The 16,672-nt window shown below is 32.7% G+C and overlaps 1 protein-coding gene across 1 annotated transcript; it reads left to right on the plus strand.

Annotated features, from left to right (window-relative positions):
• Positions 1-12,946: 12,946 nt before the first annotated feature.
• On the plus strand, positions 12,947-13,958 carry LOC138881799 (uncharacterized). Its single transcript, XM_070162074.1, has 2 exons — positions 12,947-13,281; positions 13,385-13,958. Exons 1-2 carry the CDS (start codon positions 12,947-12,949, stop codon positions 13,956-13,958), a joined length of 909 nt encoding a protein of 302 aa, XP_070018175.1.
• The last annotated feature ends 2,714 nt before the right edge of the window (positions 13,959-16,672 follow it).

Consider the following 16,672-nt stretch of genomic DNA (forward strand, 5'->3'; position numbering starts at 1 on the left):
ATAATGAAACAATTGTCCAACATAAATGCTTAATTATCAGTCAATAATTCAGCTTAAAAATTATTTCAATGACTGAAATTAGAATTTTGTATTTGGTTTTGCAGTATCAGTATTCAAGTGATATGAGTAATTCAATAGTATTAGCTAATGCCAAATTTTAAATATTTAACTGTAGTTATATTCTTATTCAATAGGATTTTTTTTCAAATAATAAAAAATCAATTAGGTAAAAAAGTCATCCATGAATGACATGTTCCCAGAAAGAAAAAACAAATAAAAATACTTTGTATATCTCAATCATTATATACAATAAATAAATTCTAAATCAAATGCAAAGCTATAATTGTAGTCAAGAAACCTACTTATATTCATCTAAATTTAATGTTAAAAATGTTAAGATATCTCATAAATTATCTTTTTGGAATAACTGATAATTGTTTCATATAAATCCGAACGTACAAAGTTTATAAAAAGACTTTAACACCTATGTTATTATTCAAAACCTCATACTTCCTCTTTCTTTGATCTTTTTCATTATTCCCTTTATTTATTTTGTTTATCATTTATATATAGTTAAATGCAAGATTTTGATAAGGTAAAATTTTAATAATTTTAAAGTTCTAAATATAAGGACTTTCAATATAGTTCAAATAAAAAAATATTTAATATGTAAAATTTAGTTGATTTTAATTAAAAGAATAATTAAATTACTATTTTTCTAAGTGCAAACTATATTTTTAAAAGGTAAAAAGGCTAAGAACATTTCGCTATGGGACTTTGTGCTTTTAATATAGTATACATTATTTGATAATAACTATGTAAAAACAATATTCAAAGTTGTATTTGTATTTTAAATTAAAAATTAACAGACAATTATATGATCCTAAAAATGATAAATACTAATCATAGATAGGGATTTGTACCTATTTTAGAAGATACAAAGAGGATCAACTAACTGGCAAAAGACGTCTTCTTTTATTTTTCTTGCAAAGAAAATTCAAATTGTTCAATTTCTTTTATCAATAAAAATAATATAAAAATTATTTTCAACAGATTAGAAAAGAAGAAATCACTATTTCTTTCATTTGGAGAAAACTTTCTTTTCTCTGCCCAATTATATATTAATGTATTTATTTGGATGCATCCAAATGTTGTCCTTTTACCGAGTAAGAATCAATAATTAAAATTGAATTACTTGTTGACGGATTCTGAATGGACTATTCTAATCACATCATAGAAGGAGTAAAAATATGAAATTTATATTAAAATCAGAATTACAATTTATTCTTTCAACCAAATCTCATGAATATAGTTTTTAGTTTTGTTATGTCTGTAATCAGTTCTCATTTAAATTTGGATTAAAAGTAAGTATTATTTAATTAAAATAATATTTTAATTTTTATATTATTTAAAAAAATTATGAAAAATAATTTACAAAAAAGCTTTACATGTTTGTTTTCTAAATATATTTTGTATGAACTTTTTATTTTAATTTATTGATATGTATTAGTATGTCTGACCAATTTCATGTTAGGGAATGCAAATGATCCGAATGTTGGGTGTTTGCCATAATTTTCTTATCATATTTGGTTTTCCTATTTGTTGAAGGAAAGGGCAATATAATTACCTTAATTGGGTTTTCCTTTTTGTAGAAGGAAATTATAATTCTCTTATACTTGGCTAGTCTTTTTCTTGTAGGAAAAGGTTTGGACTTCTATAAATTGAGGATTCGTCCTTCTCATTCAACAGCATCCACAATGTAGCCATAGGGGCTTGAGAGTAGTGTTTAGGGGGGAACCTTACGGGACAAGTGTTAGTGTGTCACTTGTGTTTGCCTCTTCGTGAGGTTGTTCTCTCGATATTTTGTACTCTTTTTTTATATAGTGGATTGCTCATCTCCGCGGTGGACGTAGGTCAGTTGACCAAACCACGTTAAATGTTTGTGTCTCTTTTGGTATATTTCTCCTTTGTTGTATGATTTATCGTCGTTCAAGGTTTGCTTTGCTAGCTTCCGTATGACACCTGATTTTTACGGTCCTAACAAGTGGTATCAGAGCGAGGTTCAAGACGGGTTCATCTTGGCGGGTTCAGTTCTAGCCGCAACATATTTGTCGATAATCATGAATTTTTTTTCTGAGAAATTTGACCGGTGTGCTACGCACGTTGAGACAAACTTTGTGGTGGATATTTGGAGATGCGACTTGTTGAAGGCTATGTGAAGAAAGTGGATCAAGTTTATTTTGTCAGAAAATTCCGGCCAAGGGGGGGAATTGTTAGGTGTTTGCCATAATTTTCTTACCATATTTGGTTTTCCTATTTGTTGAAGGAAGGGCAATATAAATACCTTAATTGAGTTTTCCTTTTTGTAGAAGGAAATTATAATTCTCCTATACTTGGCTAGTCATTTTTCTTGTAGGAAAAGGTTTGGACTTTTACAAATTGAGGATCCGTCTTTCTCATTCAGAAGCATCCACAATGTAGCCATAGGGGCTTGAGAGTAGTGTTTAGGGGGAACTTTACGGGACAAGTGTTAGTGTGTCACTTGTGTTTGTCTCTTCGTGAGGTTGTTCTCTCAATATTTTGTACTCTTTTTTTATATAGTGGATTGCTCATCTCCGCGGTGGACGTAGGTCCGTTGACCGAACCACGTTAAATGTTTGTGTCTCTTTTGGTATGTTTCTCCTTTGTTGTATGATTTATCGTCGCTCAAGGTTTGCCTTGCTAACTTCCGTATGACACCTGATTTTTACGGTCCTAACACCGAATAACCTGTATAAAATTTGTAAAAATGTCAGTTTAAACTAATAATCATACATGAGATATCGTAAAAAAAAAATCATAACTGACACCCTTTTAATTTTCAATTGTCTATCAAAAATTCACTTTATTAATTTGCTTATACTTTATTTAAACATAAAAAATATTTTTAACGTTACCTGCACATCATTAGTATATGTTTTTTGTAATATAAAATTATAATATAAATATAATACATCAAATAAATTAATATGGTCGTAGTCACCAAAAGTACATTATAATTGTATATTTTTAAGAAGTGGCATAAAAGATAAAAGAACTATATCGAAAACGGGAACAAACAAATAACTGGAAAAAGTATTTTCTTTCTCCTACCAGAAAAAGAAAGAAGACGAGCATTCATAGATTGTGATTTAAAGTTTACAAATATGACGTCTTTATGTTCATGCTATATAATTTTTGAAAGATCATGCATGACTCAAATTTAATGATATAACTAACTATGATTATTTATGGCAAAAAAATAACATAATATGCATATATCTTGTATTTAAATAGCTATATGGCAGAAATATTTTCATGCTAAAATTGTGGTGGGGGGGGGGGAGGTGAGGACTCCTAAATCTTACGAAACGTTGTAAGTGGGCGAATGTTAACAAAAAGGAATGAGTAAATAGGTTAAACTATGAGGAAAAAAGGACTTCAAAACCTAAAAATGATGGAAAGAAATCCTAAATATTAGGGAATATTGATTATCTATTCCTAAATATAGGAAAAATAATTCAATTTTTATTCTCAAATATTAGGAAATATTAAATGATTATTTCGTCTAATGTGAAATCAAATTTCAAAGGGTTAAAAAAACGAACGACATTTCGCTAAGGGCCTTCGTGCTTTTAATATAACAAGTAACTTGAGTTGGCATAGCAATATGTATTATTAATTATACAACAAACGAAAAATAATACTAATATTTAAGTAATAAGACTTAGATCGAATGTCTAACCAATTTTCTGTGATGAATTGTAATTGTTCAATAACCTATATTAAAATTATAAGTTACGTGACATTTGAAATTAGCCAAGTCCAAAATATGAAACAAAACATTATATAATAAAAATTTCTCGATGCAACACTAAAGATAATTTCTTGATGCAACACAAAAAACTGGTGCATGCAAACGTGCTTGCAAAATATGAAGTAGCAAAAGATATTGATATTAGTAAAAGAAACAAAACCTGAGATCGTGATGTTGGAATAGGGCGAAGCTTGACGATTAAATTGTGACATTGTAGCTTCTTTTATAGAAGTATTATGGTACACAATTTGATACATGAAAGGAATTATTTAAAGTAAATTTTTGTGTAGGTCAAAAAAACAAGAAAAATTTACCAAATAATAAAGACTTCTAACAAAATATAAATCGTAACGTGAAGGAATTTTAACCAAGTCCAAACTTCCCTTGTGTAACCAACGTGAAGAAACTTTTACCAAATATTAAGACACATTTAATACTCTAACTTTCCTTGTGTACCAAAGTCCCAACTTTTACCAAGTCCCAAATGTAAAGGGAATCTAACTAAGTCCCAAGTCTGAACTTTCCTTGTGTAACACTCGTGAAGAAAACTTTTACCAAATAATTTAGGCAAACATAATAACTCATTTAATACTCTAAAGAGTAAAAGGAAACTAACGAAATTAATGAGATAGTGTCATTCAATGAGAGTGAAAATTAGGAACTTTTTTTATTAAGTTTCCTTGTGTAAGAAACGTGAAGAAAATTTAACCAAATAATCAAGGCAAAGTTTAATAGCAAATAATTCAAGATTATTTACCAAAATTTACCAAAAAATCTTACAATACTTAAATTACTATATTGTCTAATGGGAACTATATGTTTTAAAGGGTAAAAAAGGCGAATGACATTTCGCTAAGGGCCTTCGTGCTTTTAATATAATATAGATTTAATTAGAAAAATTAACTCAAATAGCCTCTCATCCAACTACTTAAACTAAGTATTATATGTGTATAATCAATGTATAATAATTTATGTATATGACTAAAAAAAAATAAACAATGAATATGATCAGCTATTTATGTAAAGACCCTTTAAATTATATGAAGTTTCACTGATATCTTCTAAAACAATTGTTCTTCAAAAAAAGGAGTAAATTTTACAAGATATGGTAGGAGAAAGACCAAATAACCACAAATGTAGAGAAAATAGCAAAATTTGTTCCTTTATTATTCGAAAATATTCATATATATCCTTTCCAAAGTTCAAATAATTTTCTGATATGGCATCTCGCGAAAATTTGTCTTTAACTCAATTATTTTTTCTCCCTTTGTTGGGTCAAATTTATCCCTCTAATTCGGTTATGAACTTTCCTCCATGCATTTATCAGTTATATATGCAACAAATACCAATTTAATTTTCTCTTTGAAGCCAAGTTAGTACTGTGCCTTAAAGGAACAATCCTGTTCTGGTTCCTTTATTTGTCAATTTCAAATTTCAAATATATCAGGTAGATAAAGTCATAAAGCATTTACCTTCACTTCCTATTGAGTACTACATAATTGACTTTATTTTCCAATTTTGACCAAATGAATGCAATAATAAAATAACTTCCTAAGACATACTTAGCTGCAACCCCAAAAATTAATGCTGTACTGAATCAAAAGTCGTTGAACTTTTCAAAAAAGGGAAGTCCATAATCAATAGTATTGGCAAAAATATATGCTAAGGTCAATTTTTGTAAATGTACACGGTTTCAAAGTTACTTTTGGTAAATTTTTACGGTGTCACTCTCGCTTTGAATCCTAGAGTTTCCTAGTTCGGGTACTGGATATGGATTCGTCTTTGTTAGACAATATTTTATTCTTCAATGTAAAAATTTTCGATACAAATATAAATTTAGTCAGACTCCAATACTGATTATTGGATGAAAAAAAAGAATCAATTTGGACGCCGAGTAACCACATTCCTACTAAAATGTTGTTATCCAAGTCTCTCTCTAAATTTTCAACTAAAACTGTCAAAAATGGGGATAATAAGCTTGATGCTTGTAACTTAAAAGAACAAAATCAATTCGACTTTGGTAATTCATTTTTTTTCCATGTAAAGCGTATTAATAAAAAGAATTACATAATTTTATCTATAAAAGAATGTGATTAACTTTAAGGAGAAGTTAGAATCAATATGTAGTTATCTAACCAAATGTAAATGTAGCTCCAACTTTTTATAAGGAAAAAAAATTATTCTTGCCCTATAACTTTTACTATCTTTTGAAGCTTCCTGCATTGTCTTTTTTTAAAATAAAAAATAATAATTAAGGATAAATAGAATTGTTTAAATATTATTGGTGAAACCAGAAAGTTGAGTGGTAGAAGTTAGAACAACATAACTTCTTAACTTGCCCCTACCCACCATCCAAAAAATAAAAAAATAAAAAAATAAAAAAATCTTAGCTTAAAGCAAATAGGATTAAACTAGAACACAAGAAAATATTGAAATACTTTCTACCAATTTTAATAAACATCAATAGACCAATCATTGATTTGGCGGCAGCCAAGTAGGGTATAATATACAGTATATTACACTGTTATAAAAAACGTAAATGTACTTTTCATTAGAGCTTTTACCACAGTGTTATTATTGAGAACTGAGAGGGCAATGCTCGAATTCTGAGGTGAAATTTTAACTTTATTCGATGAAAAGTTTTACTAGCGTTTGGATATAGATTTGGTTGAAACTTGAAAAAAAATTATTTTTAAAGTTATGTTAAAAACAGTTTTTGGAAGTTGAAGTTGTGTTTGAACATGCATTTTACTTGAAAATTTTGAAGTTTTGTGAGTGAATGGAAAAAATTCACCTAAAAACTCACCCAAACCAGTTTTTCAACTTGAAAATTTGTCTTCAAATTTTTTTGAAAAACTGATCAAATTCCATGAATAAACAATATTTTCATTTTTCTGAAAAAAGTATTAAAAAAATTTATGTTCAAACGGGAGCTTAATTTATTCGAACTTTCGGTTGCTACCCATCTAACAAGGTGCATTTACATAAATGACCTTATCGAGGCACTGTTTAAATTTGTCCCCCATTAATCCATGCGCTAATTGTCTGCAAAAAGTAAAGTTCATCCAACTATTTGTGAAGGTAAAAATTGAGTCCGCTATCTAATGGGACAAAACTTGAATAGTAATCTCAAAAAAAGGTTTTATTGTTATAAAATAAAGATTGTAAAGTAAAGACAAGTATAGAGGGAAACTGATATATTATTCAACTTCAAATTCATGTACATAATGAACTGAAATCTCTTCTATTTATAGAAGAAAGGAAGCTGCTGTGTAAGCTGTTACGCAAGCTGCTACTACAAGCTGTTGTGTAAGCTGCTATTACAAGCTGCCGTGTAAGCTGCTACGCAAGCTGTTGTGTAAGCTGCTACTGCAAGTTGTTGTGTAAGCTGCTACTGCAAGCTGCTGTGTAAGCTGCTACTATACCAGATATGGATAATCTTCTACCTAGGGTAATGTTTATCCATAACCGGGTACCGAAGTGATAAGCTTCTTCAGGAAGCTTATTTCCAATAGAGCACTAAATAGATAAACATATTTACGGTGGAGTCCCATATGGATAAGCTTCTTCAGGAAGATTATTTACAACGGAGTACTAAATGAATATCCATAATATAATATATTTATAACACTCCCCTTGGATGTTCATTAAAAGATAATGTGTCTCATTAAAACCTTACTAGGAAAAACCACGTGGGAAAAAAATTCTAGTGAAGGAAAAAGAGTACACATATTTAGTAATACGCATTGCTAGGTGCTTCATTAAAAACCTTATAAGGAAAACCCCATAGGAAAAATCTTAGTAAGGGAAAAAGAGTGCATCGCGTATTTTACCCCCCCCCGATGAAAATCTTGTTTCAAATATTTGAGTCTCCGTATTCCAATCTTGTATACCATCTTCTCAAAAGTTGAAGTTGGCAAAGATTTAGTGAATAAATCTGCTGGATTATCACTTGAACGGATGTTGCACATTAATGTCACCACTTTTCTGAAGATCGTGTGTGTAGAATAATTTTGGTGAAATGTGCTTCGTTTTATCTCCTTTTATAAATCCTCTCTTCAATTGGGCTATGCATGCAGCATTGCCTTCGTATAAAATTGTGGGTCTTTTCTCACATTTCAAACCACATTTTTCTCGAATAAAATGAATTATTGATCTCAACCATATGCATTCCCTACTTGCTTCATGAATAGCTATTATCTCAGCGTGATTTGAAGAAGTAGCAACAATAGATTGTTTTGTGGAGCGTCATGATATGATAGTACCTCCATATGTAAATACGTAGCTGGTTTGAGATCGAGCTTTATGGGGATCAGATAAATAACCTGCATCTGCATTATCAATACGATTTGCACCACTTTTGTTAGCATTAGCAAGATAAATAAGTGCACCATCTACACCGAGATAGAGTATTTCAGGACCAAGGAGCTCATCATCCTCTTCTAGAGGTTGGAACGGATCCTTATTCACTTTAAGTGATTGAATATTCATTGGTGTACTTAATGGGTACACTTTGTCCATGTAAAAGTATTTTTAAGACCCTCTTGGAGCTCTTCCGGAGTTCCAATAAGATTTATGTCACCAACATAAATAGCAAGTGTAACAAATTTTGATGACATTTTCTTTATAAAAATACATGGACAAATAACATAATTTATGTAACTTTCTTTCAGCAAATATTTACTGAGGCGATTATACCACACGCGCACAGATTGCTTTAAACCGTACAAAGATCTTTATAATTTGATCGAGTACATTTCTCAAGACTTTGAATTATATGCTTCGGGCATTTTCAATCCTTCAAGGATCTTCATATAGATTTAGCCAAATAAGTCATATAGGTTAAGACTTGTATCTAAATGGTATGACATCTTCAAGTGTCTAGACTGCTAGTCCGATCCTCACAATCGGTTACAATATTGTGCACTATATTGTATTAAATATATCGTCGACGATCATTTTGTGTCAGTTCCAAAGCGACATAATTTGTGGAGATCTCATTACTTTCTTTATTTTCAGGTACCTGAACTTTTTCGGGAGTTTCATGAAATGTTATGTCGTGGGCTCTTCTAGAGCTTATTTCCTCCTCATTTTGACCATTAGCTCCTACTATTTTGCAAGGATTGTTACCTTTGGAACCGATTGATCTACCACTCTTCATGCGTACAGTAAACTCTATCCTTCAGGGACTTTATTTTCAATAGGAGCATTTGCAGCTGAAATATGATATTTAATTTTGGATCATCGAATGCTTCTGGCATTCGACTTGAATTATCTTCTAAGTGAGGATCATGATAATTCGATTTATATAGCATATTTTTCAACTGTTTATTCCATCCCCCAAATGTTAGAAAAACTAACATATATCCCCAATCATCTTTGGGAAACATATCTTTGTGTATTATAGTAGAGAAATTAATCATATACCACGCAACAAAGGATAGTAAAAATATTTGGTTTCTGATCCTAAACCAATTGTGAAGGGAGGACTTATCATATATTGTTGATATGATGCATACAAGTGCTGCTATATGCAATTTAGAAAATCTTAGACCAACACATGAAGCTTTGTTCTCATAAGCAATGGTTTAGCCATTAATATGAGGTATTCAATGCTAAACCAGCTTGGATATAAACCAGCATTATCAAGATGAACTGTCTTGATTTCATAATCTGAAAATTATGCTCTTAATCGAGAAAAGCAATTCCAAATGCCAAACTGCAGGTTGACAATAATTACACATGTAACCATCTCATATATGCACCTATAAGTGGTTCACATGATAGGTGAACGGGCCCATATTCACCTTTTATATATTTCAGAATCAGGGGTCTTAGTCCCAACTTTAGCTGGTATAATCAATTCATTATGAGAACAAGCAACACATGAGAATTCCTGAAGAATCTTCTAGTTCTTTAGTATATGCTTATCTGAATTTTCAAATAGCTTATTTAAAAGTGGCAAATGAAAACTTCTGGTTTACTATGGCATAAACTTTTGCTTTAGTAAACTTCTGGTTTACTGTGATACATGATATAGTACAAATTAAAGAATAAGGCAGGTAACTTCTCACATACATATTATTTTACCCCCTATGATTGTGGAAACATGAAGATTATCAATCTTCCAATCATTTGTAGTCTCAATATGATAGTCATTTGTATTAGTAAACTTCAGGTTTACTACAACATATGTTTTGACCATAATCATATAATATGAATGACATATTTGTATATAAACTCTTCGAGAGCCTTCATTTATTATCCACAATTTAATATTTATCAGACACTACTTGTGCCATATGTCTTCTAGACAAACAGTTAGCTCTTCAGGAGTTGTTGATATATTTTGTACTATCAAATATTGCTCAGACACTTCTGGTATCATGAGAGAAATTCTTAATAAAATGAACATTATAAAGACAATTCTAAATTTATAAATGTAAGAAATTAAGAATTTCGGTATTTTTACCACCAACTTTGTGAAAAATGTTTCCTTCAGGGAGAAGCGTCATTAATATCTGAATATTTTATATCAAAGCGGCAACCACATAATCATTGCGTCCTTTAAGAAAAGATACACGAGTTGTTATTTCCTTCGGGGAACTCAATAACTAACCATAATGTACTGATGTGGTTGTAGTAGAAAGCATTCTACAAGAATACTTTTGCCTTGGAATGATATTTAATAAAAAAATTCCAAGATATTTTACGTACAACAGGTACGTGAGACAATGATCTTTATGCCACAAAAACAAGATTTATATCCTTTGTTATCTACCTCTTCAGGAGGTGAGTTATGATATTTCTTCATTCACTCCAGGGAATGAAAACGTGCTTCAAAAATAACTTTGAATAGTTTATTATTTATTTTAAGCACAGAAAGACACAATTTCATAATATTTTCCTGCTTCAGGAGAAAATTTCAATTGTGTTACTTCTTCAGGAGCAAATTTAAAATACGAAATATTGAGTATATATTCCCTCAATTATATTACCTCTTCTAGAGGTGAATTGTAATATATTCACATCAAAAGCGCGTTCATATTTACGAGCTTTGTTAATATTGTCACATTCACTTCGGGAATGGTTAATATTTGTCAAAAGTTCTCTTCCTTCGGGGAACGGAACATAATTATTTGAATGTGTATTAATCACACCAAATTATGTGACGGCTTAGAACCTCTTTTAAGATATTGCTACTTCAGGAGCAAATCGAGGCATGCAAGTAATATAGAGAAATTTTCTCTAACTTATCTTCAATTGTAACCATAGAAAGCCTAAATTATCACTTCTGGTGGTTATAGGCATATACCATTTCTGGTGTTTAACAAAATTTAGTTACAATGAGATATACAAAACATAACCACTTCTGGTGGTTATATATTTTTTGCAAACTATGCTGGAGTTTAAGTGGATCTAACAATGTTATCCACTTTATAATCCTTTATTATGATTATTAGGATAAAGAAAATAAATACTAAAATACAGTAGCATATAACCAATCAAGCGATGATAAAGATATTAAATCAAATATAAGCAAAAGGCTCAAGTTACTTTAAACAAATTTGGCCACTCCAGACGTAAGTGATATCCACATCTCTACCGCCAAGAAAAAAAGCTCATCACCTCAAGGATATAGTATGCCTTATGATGCTTGGAATGAACAAGATCTAACCACGGATATAAGAATGTCTTCATACATCATAGATGAACACTGAAATAGAAATTAAATTCGAAGTAAGTGCTCAAAATGGTAGAGTCTCATGCTGATAACGTGTTATAAAATAAAGATTGTAAAGTAAAGACAAGTATAGAGAGAAACTGATATATTATTCAACTTCAAATTCATGTACATAATGAACTGAAATCTCTTCTTTTTATAGAAGAAAGGAAGTTGTTGTGTAAGCTGCTACGCAAGCTGCTACTACAAGCTGTTGTGTAAGTTTCTATTACAAGCTGCTGTGTAAGCTGCTACGCAAGCTGATGTGTAAGCTGCTACTGCAAGTTGCTGTATAAGCTGCTACTGCAAGTTGCTGTGTAAGCTGCTACTGCAATCTGCTGTGTAAGCTGCTGTGTAAGCTGATACTATACCAGATATAGAAATTAAATTCGAAGTAAGTGCTCAAAATGGTAGAGTCTCATGCTGATAACGTGTTATAAAATAAAGATTGTAAAGTAAAGACAAGTATAGAGAGAAACTGATATATTATTCAACTTCAAATTCATGTACATAATGAACTGAAATCTCTTCTTTTTATAGAAGAAAGGAAGTTGTTGTGTAAGCTGCTACGCAAGCTGCTACTACAAGCTGTTGTGTAAGTTTCTATTACAAGCTGCTGTGTAAGCTGCTACGCAAGCTGATGTGTAAGCTGCTACTGCAAGTTGCTGTATAAGCTGCTACTGCAAGTTGCTGTATAAGCTGCTACTGCAAGTTGCTGTGTAAGCTGCTACTGCAATCTGCTGTGTAAGCTGCTGTGTAAGCTGATACTATACCAGATATGGATAATCTTCTACCTAGGGTAATGTTTATCCATAACCGGGTACCAAAGTGATAAGCTTCTTCAGGAAGCTTATTTCTTATAGAGTACTAAATAGATAAACATATTTACGGTGGAGTCCCATATGGATAAGCTTCTTCAGGAAGATTATTTACAACGGAGTACTAAATGAACATCCATAATATAATATATTTATAACACTTATGTGAAAGATAATCTATTGATACGTTTGTACTTTTAGCTTTAGTAAATGAAGAGTTTTTTAAAAGAAAAAACAATTTTGTTTGTAATCAATTACCTATCGTCACCTAAAAATATGGTAAAACAACTTCTTCTTCCTCGCTCTCTCGGCGCAGTTTAAGCCAACGTGCACCGACCTCGTCAATGGCAGAAAAGAAGTCATGTGATCGTCCTAAAAACAACAAATCAAGGTAGATGATAAGATCCCCAAGCTCAAAAACATTGGAAATTCCTCATCTGCAGTCATGGAGTCAATCTCAGGAACTTTAAAAATAGATAGAAGGCGGAATTCTAACTCAGATCCCTTACATTGGAACTTCAGCATCTGCAAGTCAAACAATAGAAACGAGCAAATCATAGCCCTATTCCTATGCAAGTGAACTTGAGAGATAGCGTTACATCTCCCGCGTCTAGGGATATTACTGTTCCATTGGGCAAGGAGCTTAAAGCTGAAAATCAAGCTCTAAAACCAGTTGATACTATATTGGGGAAGACGAAGGAAGCTGAGACTCAATTGCCAGAAAATACTAAAGAACCAACTTGGGTTGGGATCCTTAGTGGTAATCGACCAGTTGTGAACGGTATGCCTTTGCACTACATTACTCCTGAAGCAGTAGAGGGTAATCTTGTGGCTAAACTGGACAAATCAGATTTAAAAGATGAAACCCTAAAGTGGAAATGTGCCCTAATCATTTATGCAATTGGGTAAAGCCAGGGTATAATTACATGCATCAATACATAAATCAAATGTGGAATAGGTTGCTATGCCAGAACTTTATTCTCATAAGGATGTGTATTACATTGTTAGGTTTCAATCCGTGGCTAACATGAAGACAATTCTGTGTGAGGGACCTTACACAGTCAACAATAGGCCCATGATAATGAAACAATGGAGTCAATTGTTTGATTTTGATGCAGAATTTTTAACTAAGATTCCTCTTTGGGTTAGATTTCCCAAACTAACCATGAACTGCTGGGGAGGTACGTCATTGAGTAGAATAACTAGCACTATAGGGATTCCATTGTTAGATGAGTGCACTGCCAAACAAACTAGAATCTCTTATGCTAGAATTCTCATCGAGGTGAATGTCACTAAACCTCTCCCCAACAAGGTCCCTGTTATGGATGATTCGGGCAACGTGTTTGATCAGGAAATGAAATATGATTGGAAGCCAGAATTCTGTGGGGAATGCTTAAAATTTGGGTATGATTGTACAAAGATCCGTAAGAAGGAGGTTAAGCAAATTCAACAGCCAAAAAGAATTAGACCACAACCTATGAAGCAAGTGTGGAAAACTACAGGAGTTGTGTTAGCTCCTACACATAAATCTAATCAGGAGCAGCCAAAGATGATGAATGATGCCTCCTATGTGTGTTGTTGAGAGCAGAACCAAATCCTGAAGAATGGCAACAACAAAATCTTGATAAAGGGAAGTAAGCAGCAGAAATAAATGGCATACCCCTAAATTATGAACTAGCAGTTATGTCACCTAGCAAGCAGAGATCAAGTCAACAGACAAATGTAGCAGCGGTGGTTAATTTGTCAGTATTATCTACAGGTGGTATATCTAAACCTTCTTGATATCCTGGTTGGTTTGGAACATTAGAGGTACCAATAAACGATATAAGCAAAAAGAGTTAGGTACCTATATTAGAGAGAACGATACCAAACTAGTTGGCTTAGTAGAAACTAGAGTCAAAAAAGATAAGGCTGATGGCATTGCTAATAGGGTAGTGTTAGGGTGGAAAGCTAGATTTAACTATGATCATGCTGCTAATGGAAGGGTCTGGCTATTATGGGATCCTTCATACTATGATGTATCAATAATAGACCAGTCTGCCCAAGCTATATATTGTGATGTTAGAGGAAGGATGAATCAACTGAATTGTGTCATGATAGTCATTTATAAGTTTAATACAATTGAGCTGAGAAAGCCTCTATGGGTACAACTACATAATCTTGCTACATATATCACCAAGTCATGGCTAATTTGGGGAGATTTTAATTCAGTGCTAACTATAGAGGATAGATTATATGGGAACCTAGTAACTAGCAATAAGATTCAAGACTTTGCAAATTGCATGCAATGTTTGAACTTATTTGAGTTACCTTGGAAGAGGGAATATTATACATGACCTAATAAACAACAAGGTGTAGAACTGTAGATAGAGCTGTCAGCAGGATTGACAGAGCTATTGGCAATGATGAATGGATGAACATTTTGGGCATATGGAAGTGGATTATAAAATGCCTTTTATCTTAGAACATGCCCCCATGATGATCACTCTAAGAAAAGCTGAATCCAGTGGCAAGATTCCATTTAAGTTCTTTAATGTTTGGGCTCATCATGAAGATTTCTTAGCAGTGGTTGAAAGAGTTTGGCAGACACAGTTGCAGTTAGATGCCATGAAAGACATCTGGTGCAAACTGAAGGTTATTAGATCTGAATTGAAGCAACTTAGTAACAATGAGTTCAGAGGAGTAACAACTAAGATAGAGCACATCAGAATGGGCTTCTGGATACCCAAGAGTAGCTGAGCAGAGGCTACACTGATGCAGATGTATTAGAGGAGAAATGATTACTTAAAAACTGGAAAAATGGTCAGTAATAGAGGAAAGCATACTTCAGCAGAAATCTAGAGCTAAGTGGATAAAGCCTGGTGATTCTAACACCAAATACTTCTCAGCTGTAATGAAGGAGAGGAGTCAGAAAAAGTTATTGCAGAGCTTACTAATGCTTTTGGAGATAGACTCACTGATCAGAAGCAGATTCGGGCTGAAATAATTAGCTTTTATAAATCTCTTATGGGATCAAGGTCAGTTCATTTGCCTGCAGTCAACAAAGAGATAATGAAAATGGGATATGTCCTCGCACACTCTCAACAGGTGAACCTTTGTGCTGAAGTCACCGAACAAGAAATATTTGAAGCATTAAATGCAATTGGGGATGATAAAGCACCAGGAGTTGATGGTTACAATGCATTATTTTTTAAAAGATCTTTGAAATTAATCAGGCAAGAAGTGTGTCATGCTATGAAGAATTTCTTTCATACGAGCAAGTTATATAGAGCTATCAACTGTACAGCCATCACCTTGATTCCTAAGGTTCTCCATCCTACAAGTATCAAGGAATATAGACCTATAGCTTGTTGCACTGTTCTGTATAATTTAATTGTCAAAATTCTTGCAAACAGACTGCAAAAAGTTATTGCATCAGTTTTCTCAGACACCCAAGCTGGTTTCATTTCTGGCAGGAAAGTTGCAGATAATGTCTTACTGGAACATGAGTTAGTTAAGGTTTACTCAAGGAAGAATATTTCTCCAAGATGCCTCATTAAAGTGGATATACAAAAACCTATGATATTAATGATTGGAGATACTTACACCAAGTATTAGAATGTCTAGGATTCCCACTTCAATTTACCAACTGGATCATAGAGTGTGTGTCAACAGTGAACTTTGCCATTCTCATCAATGGAGAGACAACTAAGACATTTGATGCAGCTAGAGTAAGCTTGTCAAACAGGTCGGATTGACCCGTTTGCGGACCGGCCCAGACCGGTTGAAACCCGGACCGATATTTAGGGGGCCGGGTGGGAAATGTTAGGGGGTTAGGGAGGTTTGTCTGTTCACCAAAAAAGATTCGGTTAACCGGAACGGTCAACAAAAATTATTATTGAACCAGTTAACCAGCCCGACTCGGCCCGACCCGGACCGGTTTAACGACTTGAAATCTGGGTTTTTTTAAATGTCATATGACTGTAGCCCAGCAGATTGATTGGAAGAATAGTCCTTTTTGGGCAATGTTTTAAAAAAAATACTTTTAGTAATTACTAATTTAGTCTTTTGAAAAACTATAAATACACCTCCCCTCTTCTTCATTTCTTCACTCATCTCTCATTTCTTAAACTCAAATTCTCAATTCAAGTTAAATCATGCCCCGTACTTATACAATGCGCTCATATGTTTGGGAACACTTTGAGGTGGTAGAATAAAATGAAGAAGTTCATAAAGGTGCAAGAACTGTGGTCTAGTCTTAAATCTTCATCTAAAATGGGTGGGCACACGCTGTTTAAGGAGGCATATGAAGAGCTG

Source organism: Nicotiana sylvestris, chromosome 11 (genome assembly GCF_000393655.2).
Source record: "Nicotiana sylvestris chromosome 11, ASM39365v2, whole genome shotgun sequence".
In the NCBI taxonomy this organism is placed as follows: Eukaryota; Viridiplantae; Streptophyta; class Magnoliopsida; order Solanales; family Solanaceae; genus Nicotiana; species Nicotiana sylvestris.

Coding starts and splice junctions, on each gene's coding strand:
- LOC138881799 (XM_070162074.1), top strand. CDS start 12,947: ATGCAAGTGAACTTGAGAGATAGCGTTACATCTCCCGCGTCTAGGGAT. Junction 13,282..13,384: donor CTAATCATTTATGCAATTGG/GTAAAGCCAGGG, acceptor TTACATTGTTAG/GTTTCAATCCGTGGCTAACA.